Raw genomic sequence first — 17,937 nt, forward strand, 5'->3', positions numbered from 1 at the left:
CTTCTTTGTCGCAGATCAATTATGGCTTGTGCATTTTCCTCTAAGGAATCCAGGCTGCTTGCTGGGGAGAGCTCCCCCTGGTGGGACTCTGGCTGTCCTCCCTCTTCTTCAGCCTGGGATTCCTCCTCCTCGTCTGTCTGCACCTCCTGTTCCTCAGCCTCTCCCTCTGAGCTGGAAACCGACAGAAGATCAGCCGTTCCCTGAGGGGCCTCAGACGGAACCACAACAGTTAGTAACCTGGTTGTTAAGCTTCCCTACTGACTTTGCTTGTCAGAAGGTCACAGAATATGACCACATGAATCAGATGCAAAGCATCTGAATTTTGATCACAATATCATAGGGATCAATGAAGGGCTCCCCATCACCGGCACCCCTGTGGTGCTCCCGATGAATGGTGCTGGTGCGCATGCATCCAGGATGCGGCTGTACCCACAAGGGATTCAGCTTCTGTGCATCTGCAGGAAGTGAAATCTGTGCTGACATGTTGTCGGCCCAATTATTCTGGCTGGAAGTGTTCAGAAATGCTTTCTCTGCATTTGTACCTGAGTCACCCTCAACCAGTGAAGGGCTACCAAAATGTTTACTACCACACTGTGGGTGTGGCTTATGCAGGACGTCCTGCACTTTCTTTCAATATCTTTCAGTGCAAATTGGGTGCTCTGGGGTGGAGCTCCATTTTTGCTACCCCACTGTGTCCCACTCCGTCCGGGCAGCAGCCCACCCAAGCTTTCAACCTTCATGACCTTTCATACGGTTCTTCTGAAAAGATTTTTAGCTTGGATAGTTATATAAAAGGCAAATGTCCATGTTTCCAACCCAACCAATATGTACTCAATATTGTTGCACCAAACAAGAACTTTTTGAACCCACAGTCCAAAGGTAGAGATGTTAGCAAATAATTACCCTGCATTGATAGGAGAAGAATAACATATTGATTAAAAGAAATAACTATTTAACTGAGATTTGAGCTCCAGTTAGCATTCTTCTGTCAATCTTGTCTCATCTAAACAGTTTCTGGAAGATTTGAAGAGGAAAATAACTAAGAAGAGGATGGAGCTGACATGGACAGAAGTTCTGCTTCTTCTCTGTATACTCTTCACTCTTTTCTCATCTTTCCAAATGTATAAGAAAAAAGGGCAGCTGCCCCCCGGACCTACTCCATGGCCTATTCTGGGGAACCTCTTTCAGCGGGATGTACTACCTTTGCGTAATTATTATCAAAAGGTAAGGCTAGTTAACTATTGTGCTGATCATTACTTGAAAGATGCCTACACCTTCTTTAATCATATTAGTTTGATTTACTCTATAAACAACCCATTTTATTTGAGGCTCATGTGTATCTTCAATGGGAATTATAGTATAAAGTCACATTGTAACACTCTGATACATCCGCATTGGAGGTTTCAAAGTTCATTACAATATATAGTAACAACAAAAAAAACTTTAGAAAAATAAATCCATGAGCCCCCAAATTTGTATAATTTGAATTAGCATCAAATTAACTGAAACATCTTCCTCTAGCTTCCCTGTTTGATTCCAGGTTGTTGAAATGCAGATACAACCTCTGTCCTAATAAACTTCATCTGGGCTGCAAAAATCCAGCTCTGAAAAATGCTATTCTATATTTTGGGAAAATTAAATATATTCATGCTTTCCCCAGATTTTATTTATTTATTTCTTAAAACATGTACAAGATAGCACGTATTGATATAAATATCAAGATAAGTAAAGTAGGTACAGGTAAATAGGACAAAAGGACAGTAAGACAGAGATAGTAGGCACAATGGTGCTCTTATGCACACCCCTTACAGACCTCTTAGGAATGAGTTGAGACCGACTGTAGACAGTTTAAGGTTAATGTTTTGGGGGTTTGGGGAAAAAAACCCTGAATCAGGTAGTGCATTCTAGGCATTGATCACTCTGTTGCTGAAGTCATATTTTCTGCTGTTATGTTTGGAGCGGTTTACATTAAGTTTGAATCTATTGTGTGTTTGTGTATTGCTGCGGTTGAAGCTGATAGATGATTTTTATAAACTACATTTAGATCAGATCAAAGACAATGTAGCTCTAATCTATCTAAGCCCAAAATTTCAAGTCTGGTGGAATAAGGTATTCTGTTGTGAGCAGAGGAGTGAGGACTCTTCTTGTGAAATATTTCTGGATTCTCTCAGTTGCATACTGATGATACCCAGCTTTACATCTCTATCCCGTGCCAGTTCAGTGAAGCAGTGGATATGATATGTCAGTGCCTGGAGGCAGTGTGGGTCTGGATGGGAATTAACAGGCTCAAACTCAATTCCAACAAGACTGAATGGCTATGTCATCTGTCCATCCTTGGTTCTGGGGGAGGAAATGTTAATCTCCTCAGAATGCGTTCGCAACTTGGGTGTCTCCAGCTGAGACTAGAACAACATCTCCTGGCTGTGGCTAGATGGACTTCTGCACAGGTTTGCCTAGTGCACCAGTTGTAATCCTATCTGGATCAGGAGGTTCTGCTCATGGCCACTCAAGCCCTTGTCACCTCATGGCTCGATTATTGTAACATGCTCTACATGGGGCTATACTTGAAAAGCATTCTGAGATGATAATTAATCCAGAATGCAGCCATACAAGTTGTTGTGGGTGTACCAAATACACCCATACCATACCAACACTCCGCGAACTGCACTGGCTTCCAAAAGGTCTCCAGGTGCAATTCAAGGTGTTGATTATCAGCCCTGGTTTAGGGCTAGATTATCTTCAGGACTGCCTCCTGCCACATGGCTCCCAGTGACTGATAAGAGTCTTCTCCACTTCTCTTTCCCTCCTTTCTCTTTCCCTTTTTTTCTTTCTCCCTCTCTTTTCCCTCTCTCCCATTCTCTCCCTCCAGGTCTACTCTCATTTCTGAGTACCTATTGTGTACCTTCTGTGTTGATTGCAGTTCGAAAGCAATCAAGTTCTGTGCCCCGCCATGCACCTTGGGGGGAGGGAGAGGCTGAGTGCTCCACCATGGATACCCAAAGAAGGCGGAGGGAGGGCGAGGACAGAGTTCCGGTGTAAGCAGCACTGTCAGCTGAGCAATGGCATGACTGCCGCTTTTCCCCCAGGGTGCCGCTTCTGCATGCAGGTGGCGAGGCCATCCAACCGCTGCCTCCTATTTCCTGTTTTTTTGCTTCCTGTTATTTTTGCCCTTGGAGACCACCTCAAAACCCGCTCGGCGCCAGGAACAAAATCGGCAGGGGTAGACGGGGCATTGTGCCCAGAGCCAGAGAAGCCGGACAGGGCTCAGACAGAGCCCACGGGGGTTTCTCCCTGCCCAAGAGATCAGCTGTCGGGCAGGGAGAAACAGTGCTGGCTTTGGCACACAGCATTTAAAAATGCTGCGCAGTGGTTCATTTTTGCATGTGCGCCCACGTACCCACGCATGTTAGAGGGAACAGTGGTGCTGGTCCTAGAATGCTGCCTTGAGGAATACTATTGTTGACAGGAGCAGGATTTGATAGGACACTTGTTGCCCTTGTTGTCTGTTCAACAGAAATGCAGTTATCCAATCATGAAGGAGGACCAGAGATGCCATAAGATATTAGTTTCCAAAGTGGTTTGTCATGTACCATTGAACCAAAGGCTTTACAAAAGTCTATTGCATCTATTGTTTTACCCTGATCGACTTGTGTAGTTCATATGTTTTTGCAGTGTAGGAGCTGCAGGTTACAGGATAATTTTTTTTCTGAAACGAAATTGCTTGTTAGGGAGTAGGTTGTTAATTTCTAAGTGGAGGGTAGTGGATTGGTTCAATGACTTTGCAGGTGATGCAACATAAAGAGATTGATCTGTTAATTTTCAATGTTACTTCAATCTGCTTTTTTGAAAATAGGGATGAAAGTGGCTATTTATTCATTCATTCATTCAATCAATTATTTAATTAATTAATTTGTATGCCGCCCACTCCAGAGAGACTCTGGGCAGCTGACAACAATAAAAATAATACAAAAACAATTTAAAATCCCATTAATACAGTTGTCTCATGTCTTAAAGTCTTACTGTAGCCGCAATAGGAGAGTGTCAGTTGCTGATAGCCTCCAGGCCTGTTGGCAAAGCCAGGTTTTCAAGGCTTTTCAAAAATCCAGTAAGGTGAGGGCAGTACAAATCTTGGGAGTAGTTGTTTCCAGAGAGGCCCTCTCCCAAGGGGCATGCATAAGTGCACCATCATGCCTACTGTAACTGTCCAAATAGTCATTTCATGTATTCATAATCATGTTTACATTTATATCTATTATCTAATACATGTTTGATGCAATGAATGAATGAATGAATGAATGAATGAATGAATGAATGAATGAATGGGGGGGGGTCATATAAACTAAAGGAATGCTGGTTCCTTTTGTTGGTAAGTTAAAAAAAATGTCAGTCTAGAGAAAACCCCTTCTCAAAGAGCCTCAATGATCTCTCCCTGTGTGTGTTGTCAGTTGGTCATCTTCACCAGAAGTGCCAAGGCCTGACACAACAAATAAGCACTTGAGCAACTTTAAGAAGCTCTCATCAAAATAGTTTTCAGGCTTAGTTTTACCTTTTTGTTAGTGGTAAAAATAGAACTTCTGCATTTTAGTACTTTTGTACTAGTAAGTTGGAAACGTAATGAAAGCACGGTATTATCTGGAGCAGCTACAGCTATTCTCTGCAAGTAAGGTTCTCTAATCCACAGATATCCATGAAGGCCTATATAACATGGTTAGCCACTCATCAATTATGAGATATATGCCATGTATTGGAACATAATCATACTGATATATTTTTTAGGTATTAAAAGTTATTGATACTCTGTCAAATTTAAGGAGTATTTCAAATATACTTTAAAATAATTTGAACTAAAAATGCTTTGTCACCTAATTAACTGAATTTTTATCTAATTCTACCCTTAGCTTGCTGATAAATATGGACCTGTATTTACTGTCTGGAATGGAACAAAACCAATGGTTGCTCTCTGTGGGTATGAGGTGATAAAAGATGCTTTGGTGGATCATTCAGAAGAATTTGGTGGGCGAACTGAAATGCCTGCTAATAAGCGAATGTTTCAGAATAGAGGTTGATTCTTTCATTTCCTTATTAGTTATTCTTTTTCTTTTCTTTTCTGTACAAATTATCTGAATGCCATTTTAACAACATTGATAGTTGTGAAAGATTCATTTGAAATGTCTTGTAAAGATGTAGCTTTGATCATGCTTCTTAAAAAAGGAAGAAAATATTTTTTCACCATTTCCTCTCCACTAGTCACTTCTCAAGTTTTCTCAGACTGTCACTTACATGCAAAATAATATCAACAACAACAAATAATAACAACAATAATTTGACCTCTAAATTGGATGGCAATGTTGTTCCCCAAGATTTCTCTATCTTCTCCCCTTTCTTTTTCTTCTTTAATATGAAACTTCATATTTTAAATCCAAATATAAATTATATGCTGTTTTATTCTAATTAATATTCTTTTCTTTTTCACTCTATTTAACTCCCATTAAATCCATTTGTACAAATCTCCTCAAAATCAGTCCTTTAAGCTTGTTCCTTTAACTCTCTCTATGGTATTTTCAATTGCTAAACAGCCACTCGCTCCTTTTAAAAGTCTCTTTTGTTTCCTTTTAAGCTTGGCATTCCTTCTTTTAATCTTTAAATTGCCCAGCACTCACTGACTCAGTACTTGCCCACTCTCTCCAGCACAAACACTTAGATCTTGTCACCCACACAATCAGCAATCTCTTCATTTCCTCAGTCTGTTTGTGACCATCTCAGCTAATGGTGATAGAACCATCTTCCTCAGCTGCTGACTGAGGCTGGTGCGGTTCCTTGGGGGTTTTGCAAGTCCCCCAATCCCAGATGGTGCCTCTCTTACCCACCACCCCTCCAAGGTGGACCTGACCTGTTACCAATTGGTTCCAGGTCTCTAGGCAGTTGGGATTTAAAATTCCCCGCAGAGCATGGAGGAAACCTGTACCAATGGGATATTGGCCCTGCCCATTCTCTCACTTATAGTACTACCTTGTGACATGATTTCCACAACTTCATTCAATCTTGTCTTAACATGAGAACACTCAAGAATGAATAGATGAAAATTGTGCAGTTCGCCTATTTATTGAAGCATGAAAGCTTGTTTACTTTAAAAATGGGGTAGGGGAAATGGTAATGTATAATTTTTTCCTCTCCTATAAAATTTGAGAACTGATGTCACATTGTGATCTGTTTCTTGTGTCTTTGGTTTCAGGTCTGACCACTACTGATGAGAATAAATGGAAGGAGTTGCGTCGGTTCACACTTTCCACTTTGCGAGATTTTGGGATGGGGAAGAAAAGGATGTCTGAGAGGGTACAGGAAGAAGCCATTTGTCTGGTGGAGGAAATGGCTACTACAAAAGGTTAAAAAAAAGAATCTGGAAAGGATTTGGTGCATTATGTGAAGTTGCAGAAAAACTAGATTCTACACTGAATCTCAAATCCTCTGCATTAAGTGCACACACACAAAAAAAGAAAAACGTAGATAGGCAGTGAATGACCCCTCCCTTTTATTTTCCAGGTATTGTTCAGAAGCAAAGGGAAAAGTAATAGAGCTATTTCTCCCTCTTTTTTTATCCAATGTCACTTTTGGCTTAATAAAATTACAACCTTGCACAGAAGTATTGCAATCTTACTGTGGCTGCAGCACTGAGAGATCAGAAATACTAGCAAGTTGTTTAATGGGGCAATTATGGCTTTATAAAATTACAACCTTGCTCAAAACTAGTGAAATGTTAGGCTGGATGCAGTAACACACATTGAGCAAATTCAGAAACTAACTAAAAACCTGATAGACTAAGGGAGGTAAGTAGAGGTGTTTTCCTCCTGATGTGGTCTAGTGCACCTGCACCAGTAGTGGCAGCCCGCTGGTGATATCACCGTCACACACCCCACCTCAGGAACTGACTTAAGTCTTAGTGTGGCTCTCCAATTGTTCCGATTCCCTCCCTTCCCTGCTGAGAGGCAGAGATGGAGTACAGTATTCTCTCTCTCTTCTCCTCCTCCCTCCCCACTCTCCATGTGCCTCTCAGCTGCCTCCTCCTGGCTGCAGATTATCCCATTAAAGGTGGGGAAGGGATGGAAGCAAGAGCAGCAAGACTGTGGCAGCAGTTCTTCTAGGAGGCTCGGGCCTGAATGCTTCTTCCCATTCGATGATCCCAGGTGTCTTCACATGTTCCAGGATTCTCAGGTCTCTGGGGATGGGAATGGGTGGCAGGAGCTATCTCCATTCTTCTCCATTCAGCAGCCTGAAAAGCCCTGAACATGTAGCAATGATCCCATGCATTTTTGCACACTCCAGGCTTCTTGGGCTGTTGAGGGGTTGGGGAATGGAGATAGCTCCTGCCACCTGTTCATCCACCCCTGCCTCCATTCCTCCACCCCTCAGCAGCCGGAAAAGTCCGGAACATGCAAAGATGCCTGGGGTCATTGCTGCATGTTTAGGACTTCTTGGGCAGCTGAAGGGAAAAGAGTGGAGATTGCTCCTGCCACCCATTCTACCCTCCCTCAGCAGTCCAAAATGTGTGAAGATACCTGAGATCATTTCTGCATGTTTGGGGCTTCTCAGACTGCTGAGAGGTTGGGGAACGGAGATAGCGCCTGTGCCTGTCGCCCCTGCCAAGGCAGCCTGAGAAGCCTCGAATGTGCAGCAGTGATCCCAGGCATCTTCACATGTTCCAGGCTTCTCAGGCTGCTGGGAGGGACCAGCAGCAGGAACTATCTCCATTTCCTCCCCCCCCCCAGCAGCCCAAAAGCCCCAAATGCACAGTGATGCCTGGGAAAATCAAATGGGGAGAAGCATTCAGGCCGGACACTCCTAGAAGAACTGCTGCCATGGTCTTACTGCTCCTACTGTGGAGAGCTGCATTGGTGGGTGGGCAATGTTCCCCCACTTTTCCATCCTCTGCCTAGCTTCCCTCTTTGTCACCAGCCTTGGCCACTGCCATTCAGCTCCTTCCACTCCTTCCTATCTTTAATGAGCCTGGGGTGGGAGAAACCCCAGGCTTGCATACAATGGGCTCCAGGCCTGTCCTTGCAGAGATATTCAAGCAATGCCACTAGCAATTGCACTACTGTTTTCCAAGGGTGGCGGCAGTGGCATTGCCCCTAATATTGTCGGGAGCTTCTCCCCTCTGCTGTCGCCTCCACCACCTCCGGCCGGTGGACTGAGCACCATGGATGAAGGCGACTGTCTGACAGGCCCAATTATGAAGAGGAGGTGGCCATACCACTGAATGTGCCACCCATAAACCATGCCCCCCCCCAACTGACCCATGCTCCAATCCAGGCTAAGGATTCAGATGAGGATCCTTCCAAAGTCTTAGTTTCTACCACCACACCCGGTATACGTGTGTTGTCTATGTCAAACTCTGAGCAAGTCCTGAAAGTTTCTTTGCAATACCTTTTTCTCTTCCTGCATCCCATGGGAAGCTGCTAAGTCAACTGCCTGCTTGCCGAGAAAAACTGAAAAACTGACAATTAAGTCTTTCCACTGTCTTTTTGCTTGAAAATAAGAAGAAGCTCGCATTTGACACTTTCACTTTCACTTTAAGTTTTTCAAAGTGGCCGTTTTCTCAAAGTTTAACCTTTTCTATTATTAATTTTATACAGTTTTATATTGTTATTCCTTAGATGAAAATATTGAGGATTGTTAAAATATACTATTCTTTTAACAGTCCTCAATATTTTCATCTAAGGAATCCATGATTGAAATAAAAAATGCAGTATGAGACTTGCTTGTCCTTTAACTATAGCATTTTCTGCATATAAAGGTTGACGTGTTGCCATTTATAACACATACTTTGTATGCAAAGATTTTCATGCAAGATATAAAATAGCAAAAATAGTAGTAACATCTCTCTGAAATAACTAATATATGACCATCAAGCCACCCCACCCGGTCACATGGCCAGCAAACCACTCCCACCCAGTCACATGACCATCAAGCCACACCCACAAAATAAACCATGTCCAAAGAGTGGTAGTAAAAGATTTAGGAACCCAACCCGGGAGGTAAGGAACACATGGATAAGAATAGGCTCCATAAAGGACAGAGATCTGTAAGGCAACATGGATTTGAATTAAATAGAATTTATTCAGAAAGTTCACAAATAGAATTTATTCAGAAAGTTCACAAATAGAATTTATTCAGAAAGTTGAAACAGCTTTGAAAGCCATCCTTATAATCACATATCTTCTGGAAGGAGATAAAAAAGAAATATGAAAAAAGTATATTGGATTTTTAAAAAATTGGGGGATACTTTAGAAGGAGAGAAGGATGGAAGTAATGGGGTGTTTGGTTGAAAAAAGAAGCAAAACCTTTTCTTAAAAAATCACTTAAACATAATGCTATATTATTTGCCCGGCAGAATCAGCAGCCAGCAAAGGTAGATATGTAATTATTCACCTTATATACACCGAGAACATAGGCACCAAAACAAATTACTTGTGTGTCCAATAACACGCAATCCCCGTGAGCTCCATTTTCACTGGCAGAGGAACCACTGGTTAGTCCTTCACTGCTTCCAGAATGGCCCCATGGATAAATCTAAGTAGCCCCACAGTTTGGATCTGGCCCTTTGGCCTTGATTTTGACAACCCTCTTTAGTGAATTGTGGCATCTTTGAATATACTCTAATGGAGAATCCTCTGGAATGAGAAGGGAGAAATAATGGAATGACTAGTAAATGATATTATTTAAAGAAATAAAGGAAGAAAACAGGAAAAGAGAGTTTAGAAGGAGGTAGATAAGGTGAGGTGGGAGAGCTTAGTTAAAATAGGAGGCAGAATCTTTGAAGAGAAGGATGAGCAGAAAAAGGAAAAGGAAAGGGTGAGAAAGCTATTCTTGACTGAACTAATAAGTTTGTGAAGAAACTCTAATGGTAACAAGGTCAAATGTTTACAGGTTTTTAACATTGTGTTTATATTCCATTCTTAGAGAAAAGGGAAAGAATAATAATTCATTTTTCTCTGATCCAAATCACTTTTTGCAGCAGGTTTGAGATGAGATTTGACACAGGGAAGATCCACATTCACCGATCCCACTCATAAATGTCTCTGGATTTTTTAATTTTTTATTTTTTTTTATTTTTGCAGGTCAGCCTTTTGACCCAAGAAGAATTTTTTCAAGTGCTGTTTCTAATGTGATCTGTGCAGTCGTCTTTGGCAATCGATTTGATTATAAAGATAAAACCTTTATAGAGCACCAGAGGATTGTAGAGTCTCAGATGAGATACTCTGTCAGTTACTTAGGACTGGTATGTTAATTCACCTGATCCTTTTCTTGTCATGAACTCCCATTTTAAGTAGCAGATGTACTTTTGTGTGCAAATGTCCAAGTCAGAAATGTAAAGGTTAGATTTGATGAGCTACTAAGCAGGAGAAGGCAAATCTAGACATCCAGGCATAAATGGGTGTTTAGCAAAATCTCCCCTGGTTGGGCTTATTTCCTAGGAAACCATTTCTTTCTCTCTTAACTCCTTTGGGCCATGTCAGAGCCCGGGAAGATATATCTTTTCTTTTCATGGAATTGTTAGACAGTTTCCCTATCTTTATGCACAAAGCCAATTTCTATCTTTATATCTTGGAGGACTTTTGTTGTGGCCTGTCTGTGTCCAACGCAGCTGATCACGGATCCCAAGGATTGAGAGATGGGTGTGGGCTGGTACCCTAGGCCAATGTACCTGGCACTTGAGTTTTATAGTGAGGAGGTCAGAGAGGATGTGGTGTCAGAGGATGAAAGCCAACCAGGGTCTTCTACACCTCTTGAGTGACTCAGGAGAAGAGGAAGAGCCTCTTCTTGATGTTAGGGTATGCAGAGTTGCCAGAAGGCATGAGTGGCTAAGCAAAAGGAGGTCTCTGCATGAATAAATGTTCTCTAGAACAAATGACCATGGCCTTAAGCTATTTGAGGTTAAACCATATGACAGTTCAGTGTGGAAGTCAACTTTTATTATGTTCCAGATGTTCACTCGCATTTCTCTCTTGGGAATTTATTATTTCAAACTGGGGAGTTGGGCTTATTATTTCTGGGCTTCCTGCCAACTCAGAGTGAGTCAGTTAATGAGAACTATGTGATCAAAGAAAATATTAGTTTTGGTTTCTGTTTTGGACTCTAATTAACAGCTTGCTTTGTTGCTGGATTTCTAAATGCAAACCTCCCTGCTCCTAAAATATTGCTCGGGGAGGGGTGGCATATAAATCTAATAAATAATAATTAGAATTACATGCTTAAATCTTGTAAAATCAGTCTGTGTGGACCTATTTCTTGGAGGGCCCATCACTGGGACAGAATGACTTTGGCCATTTTCACCATTATCTCTTTGTGGAAGAGACGAGAGAGGCTAGGAAATCAGATAGAATCTGCTTTCAAGAATCCCTTGACACACTATCAGAGTAATAATATCAGATTAAAAGCTATTCTTTGAATGTGAACTCTATAACAGGTATACAATACATTTCCAAAAATAGTGGAATTCTTTCCTGGGCCACACCAAAACATTTTTGCTGAGGCTGACCAGATCCTTGATAATATCCGTAAGAATGTGGATTTGCACGAAAAGACATTGGATCCCCAGAACCTGCGTGACTATATAGATTGCTTCCTTCTTAAAATGGAAAAGGTAGGTATAGATTCCATATCTGCATAATTGTTTATCTCTATTATGCATCTAAGATGGAACTAGTTCATCTTATATGAAGAAGTATGGAATATTTATTCTCTCCCCTTTTTTGTTTACTTTTGGACAACCCATTCATTGCCATTTGTTGGCATATATTACTATTCCAGGGATAACTGTTGCATAAATTATCCATTCAATTCTGAAAATTAAGCCAAACAATAGAAATGAACACTGTTAAGTTTAAGACAACAAACTTTTCCTTAAAAAAATGAGTACGTATAAGCATTTTCTTCTCATGCTGATTTAAATTTTAGAAGATATTTTAGAGCTTTTCAATTGCAAGATAATTAAGTAGTATTTTCTAGAATAGTCTTATAGAAGCAATTTCCACTGGATCCATCTGTCAGATGAAACTGGTAAATTTCTATGGAACAGATTTAATTCTCTTTTCCAAGCAATACACCTTAGAATTGCTTAGGCCAACTCCAACAATGTTAGTCAAATTTGGATAATCAATTCTTCTGGTAAATATTTTATGGGTAGATGTGACAGGGACATTGTTTCTTCCCCTTCATGAAATAGTGATTCCAGAAATACCTTAGAATTGAAAACCTTTTCTATATATTCTAAAATCACTCTGAATTACATTTCCTTTAACTGAAAAAGACTGTATAAATAATGAATTTATTTAAATTCCAAATAGATTTTTATGTTCTTCTATTTCTATTTCTCTTTTTATTTTCTTTTTAGGGCCACAGCCTATCTGAGGATATCTACACTTTTGAAGATCTTGTGATTGTTGTATTTGGACTCTTTCTTGCTGGGACAATAACCACAAGTCAGGCTTTGCTTTGCAGCCTTCTAGCAATGTCTAAATTGCCACACATTCAAGGTATAGACATACCCACAAATACATAAAGCTGTTGGTATTCCTAGGGTTGCCACTATTAATGCTAATAAAGTAATGGTGATATTTTTAAAGTAAACATATTTTTTAAACAAAAAAAGAAAGTAAACATGGAGCTGAGTAAAGGAAATTCATTGCAGCTGGATTTTTTTATAGGAACATTTGGGAAGTGTTTTCTCATTACCTTCTTATAGATTGTTTTTTTTAGATTTCCCAATCTAGCTAATATACCTTTGGAACAATTTGATTTCCCATTGAATCTTAAGATTCAATGAAGACAATTCTAGTGAATAGGTATTGATTAGATCAGGAAGAGGAAGTAGTGATTGAATGTCTATGGAGAGTCTCAGTCATCCAGGTCATGGTTGTCCTAAAGATGTTTTTTCAGGGGACAACTGGACATTCTTGTTTTTTCTTTGAAGATGTTTCAGTTCTCATCCAAGAAGCTTCTTCAGCTCTGACTGGATTGTGAGCAAGGGAAGGATTTATATTCTTTGCAGACAGCTGGTCATTTGCATCCTTTTAGAGAGTCATTGAGGAACTTGGATATTTATCTGTCCTCAGGGTCACCTGAATACTGCAAATGAATACTGCAAATACTGTAGTCTGTAATTTTTCTGGATTCTAGATGAATGGATTTCCAGAGAAATTGCAGACTACAGGGAACCATTTTCACTACTCAGGTAAACCTGAGGATACAGATAAACGTCCAAGTGCTCAGTGACTCTCTAAAAGATGCAAGTGACCAGTGGTCTGCATGGAATATAAATCCTTACATTACTCACTGATAGCCATGGGTTGCTCCCAGTTTGTCCTAATTCTGCTGGTAGTGCTGGCAGCAGACAACTCTTGAAAGAAAAAAACAGGAAAGTCTAATTACCTCCTGAATAAAGCATTTTTGGGACAAGTGACTGAATGCTGTAACACCAATCTCTCTCCCCTCCCCAATATATGCCATAGACCGATCAACCAATCAGTGTACTTACTTTAAGGAATCCTAGTATGAATAACTGAAATTAGTGTAGTATAGTTTTCTTGAGGATCATTTTTGCAATAATATAAATGAAATATATGAACATAACTTTCAACTCAAGGTATCATCTCCAAGATTTTGAATCACACTGCTTCAGACAATGGTGAAATGGATTCCCATAAGAATGTTTAATTATGACAGATGAAAATAATAAAGATTGTTACAGAATGTAATTAATCTTAATGTATGATACCTCCCAAAATTACCGTAGTTATGGATTGAATCACTAGCTTTTTAGAAATGGCCTCATACATTTTGGAGCCTGTTTGCTGCTGGCATAAATATTAATGTATACATATAATAACAGTTTAGGAAATTAATTTAAGAGCTGGTTTATACCATTTTTTAGTGATCTTTAATCTTCAGAAAGCCTACGCAGAAATGCTTTATGCTTACTGCCTCTCAAGATATCTAATAAAGAACAGATACAAATAATTTAAATCTTATGTTGCACTAGAAAAGTTGAAACGGTCTCTTCTGAGAAATGACTTTGAGGAGGAGCCATTGTCCTGACTAGAACCGTCTTCCCTGGATGTGCTTTGGAACACATATTTCTATTCAAATGATTGCAGATGCTCAGATGACAAAGTCTGTCAATCTCATCTCAATCTGTTTTTCTCACAGCTAAGGTGCAACAGGAAATTGATGAGGTGGTGGGAAGAAATCGGACTCCGACCATGGAAGACCGGTTGAAGATGCCTTTCACAAATGCCATTGTTCATGAGTTTCAGAGATATCAGAAAGTGACCCTTGAGACCTTTCCACGGGCAACAACTTGTGACATAAAGTTCCATGGTTACACCATTCCCAAGGTATGGTAATACAAGTATTTATGAAGGTTCTCTAGGGAATGACTTAGATCATGGATATGTGAGGTAATTTGAATAGAAGAGCAATTAAATCTAGATATAATAAGGACAAGGAAGGTGCTGGTATTGATCTAACAACACAACCATTAGATACAATTTTGATTGGACCAGAGAAATAATAATAACAAAAAATTATCAATATCTATTAGAAATGGACAAATTGGAACAGGTGGTTAAGGACCCCATGGTTGCATGGGTGAAAAATATTGGACAAAATATACATCTGGCTGATTGGGAAAAAAAACATGGACTTTAAATTGTAAAATAACTAAATCAGCGGCTTTCAAGGAAAACTTTTACAAAATGCTATACAGATGTTATTTACCTCCCTTTACCCTTGCAAAAATATACCCAAACTTAAGCCACAAATGTTGGAAATGTAAAGAGGAAAATGGCACCTTCTTCCATCTATGGTGGTCTTGTCCAAAAGCAAAAAGATTTTGGAAATGAATCTATAAATGGTTAAAAGAAATCACAAAAGAAGAAATAGAATTTTTGTCAGAAATATGTTACTCGGAATATGGGGAAAAAATACCCTAAGACAATTAACTATCTAATGACACATATAACGACAGCTGCTAGGATATCTTATGCTCAACTCTGGGAAAATAAATGGATACCATCAGAAAATAATATAATTGATAAAATTTATAAATGCGCTGAAATGAACAAAATGACCATGGAATTTAAGGGAATTAATGATTTGGAATACTACAATACTTGGAATGATATAATTGAGTCTATGGAGAGGGGCGGCATACAAATCTAATAAATTGAATTGAATTGAATTGAATAATTGGATGGAGAATAGAAAAATAGTAAAGTGATACAATGTCTAATAGCATACAAAAACAGATAAATATATGTAATGTAATGAATAATTTGCAAAGGTGAATACAAACTGATTGATACAGAAAATGTAAAAATGGAAATATAAGGAACATGAAGAAATTGGTAAGATCTGTAAAAAAAAGAGAAAGATATTATGGTGTACAGTGTTCCCTCGATTTTCGCGGGTTCGAACTTCGCGAATAGCCTATACCACGGTTTTTCAAAAAATATTAATTAAAAAATATTTTGCGGGTTTTTTCCTATACCACGGTTTTTCCCACCTGATGACGTCATATGTCATCGCCAAACTAATAATTTTTGCAAATAAATAACAAAAAAAATAATTATTGTTAATAAATAATTATGTTTATAAATATCAGGATCACGAAGTGTCTTATTCAATGGTGAGTACCAGTAATAATGGTGAGTAAATGGTTGTTAAGGGAATGGGAAATGGTAATTTAGGGGTTTAAAGTGTTAAGGGAAGGCTTGTGATACTGTCCATAGCCAAAAATGGTGTATTTACTTCCGCATCTCTACTTTGCGGAAATTCGACTTTTGCGGGCGGTCTTGGAATGCATCTCCTGCGGAAATCGAGGGAATACTGTATACACTTTCTTTTATTTATTACTTTGTAAAACTTAATAAAGAAAACTGTAAAAAAATAAAAGAGCAATTTAGAGAAATATGTATTGAAAGAAATATTAATTCCTTCCCATCTCATTCTTCAAGGTTTGGCAGATGGCTAGTCACTGCATATTTTTATTTTAGGCAAGTGGAAAGCAAAGGTACTTTCTTCTCCATATGAAATAGTATCCTGTAATGGCAGTTTCTTCATCTCCCTCTAGGGCATGGCTATTGTGCCAATCTTCTCCTCTATGCATTTTGACCCTGTTCATTGGGAGACTCCAGAGAAGTTCAATCCCAATCATTTTTTGGATGAAAATGGCCAGTTCAAGAAAAATGATGCTTTCATGCCATTCTCAGCAGGTACAAGTCTCTGGAACACATTGTATTGCAAATTCATATGCTTACCTGATCCTCATTAGTCTTTTATTAGAGACAATTCCAGCAAGTATTTCCTAAATAACCTCTATTTTCTTCATTGCTTTGTAGGGAAGAGGGCCTGTCCAGGGGAGGCCCTGGCTAGAATGGAGCTCTTCCTTTTCTTCAGTGCTCTGCTCCAGAATTTCACCTTCTCTCTGGTTGGGGACACCAAAGATTCAGATATAATGTCTCTGTATACAGACTTCAAAAATAATAAATACCCCCTTATACGGGCTACTAAACGTTCAGTGGAAACCTGTGGTAAATAATTAGGAGGAAACAGCTAGGTTAATAAAGCATGTGGGATGGCTATTACATTTAAAGGCAATCTTAACAATGATGTGGGATACAAATATAATAATTTTTATAGCAAAGATAGTACTCTGACCTCTTATCCGATTATATATTTTGGCACAATTAACAATACTTCTGAAATACTTAATAGTTTTATTTTTCCTAAGTTATATGCATCAAACCTTTAATATATAATCTGTACTGGAGAAATTGATGTTGTGGACTAATCTATTTTCGAAGGTAACTAGGAAGATCTTGTACTGATACACTTTGGCTAAATGCAAGATTGAGCAATCTTCTGTTGATATCAAAATAATAGAATAAGATTTGGAAGGGATCTTGGTGGTCTTCTAGTCCAAACCACTGCTTAGGCAGGAAACCCTACATCACTTCAGAAAATGGTTATCCAACATCTTCTTAAAAACTTCAAGTATTGGAGCATTCACAACTTCTGGAGGCAAGCTGTTCCACTGATTAATTGTTTAAATTGTCAGATAATTTTTCTTTGTTCTAAATTGCTTCTCTCCTTGATTAGTTTCCACCCACCCATCGCTTCTGGTTCTACCCTTGGAGAATGGTGGCCGCCCCTCTGTTATTGCAATACTGTTTCCTTCTTTTCCTTAAATTAGACATATCCAGTTCTTGCAACCTTTCTTCATATGTTTTAGCCTCCAGTCCCCTAATCATATTTGTTGCTTTTCTTTGCACTTTTTCTAGAGTCTAATAATCCCTTTTACACAATGCCCATCAAAACTGAATGCAGTATTCCAAGTATGGCCTTACCAAGGCCTTATAAAGTGGTATTAACACTTCTTGACCTTGACTCTAGTCCTCTGTTTATGCAGCCTAGAATGGTGTTAGCTTAATTAGCAGCTGCTGCACACCACTTGCTCATATTTAGATGGTTGTTTACTAGGACTCCAAGATCCCTCTCATAGCTACTACTGTTGAGCAAGATACCACATACCTGTGCATTTTGTTTTTCTTGCCTAAATGTAGAAGCTTACTTTTTTCACCATTGAGTTTCATTTTGTTAGATAGTGTCCAATGTTCAAATCTGTCAAGATCCTTCTATATCTTGAGCCTATCTTCTGGAGTGTTGGCTATTCCTGCCAGTTTGGTGTCACCTGCAAATTGGAGGAGTTCCCCATCTATCTGTCATATCTAATGGTTGCTTTAAAGACTGACAGACTGAGTATTGTATATGATTGTACTATAATGTTTGCTATATCTAATCTCTGATAAATAATGTATTATTGTGTATAATAAAGAATTACAACATATAATTTCAGAAAATCAATGGTTCCAGATGTAT

At 39.2% G+C, this 17,937-nt stretch overlaps 1 protein-coding gene across 1 annotated transcript; it reads left to right on the forward strand.

Annotated features, from left to right (window-relative positions):
- Nucleotides 1-933: 933 nt before the first annotated feature.
- Nucleotides 934-17,908, forward strand: LOC139161069 (cytochrome P450 2C4-like). Its single transcript, XM_070739728.1, has 9 exons — nt 934-1,224; nt 4,899-5,061; nt 6,233-6,382; nt 10,116-10,276; nt 11,465-11,641; nt 12,392-12,533; nt 14,206-14,393; nt 16,130-16,271; nt 16,398-17,908. The coding sequence occupies exons 1-9, from the start codon at nt 1,051-1,053 to the stop codon at nt 16,595-16,597; spliced, it is 1,497 nt and encodes a 498-aa protein (XP_070595829.1). The 5' UTR covers nt 934-1,050; the 3' UTR covers nt 16,598-17,908.
- Nucleotides 17,909-17,937: the final 29 nt, after the last annotated feature.

The sequence above is a fragment of the Erythrolamprus reginae genome, chromosome 2, assembly GCF_031021105.1.
Source record: "Erythrolamprus reginae isolate rEryReg1 chromosome 2, rEryReg1.hap1, whole genome shotgun sequence".
NCBI classification, from domain to species: domain Eukaryota; kingdom Metazoa; phylum Chordata; class Lepidosauria; order Squamata; family Dipsadidae; genus Erythrolamprus; species Erythrolamprus reginae.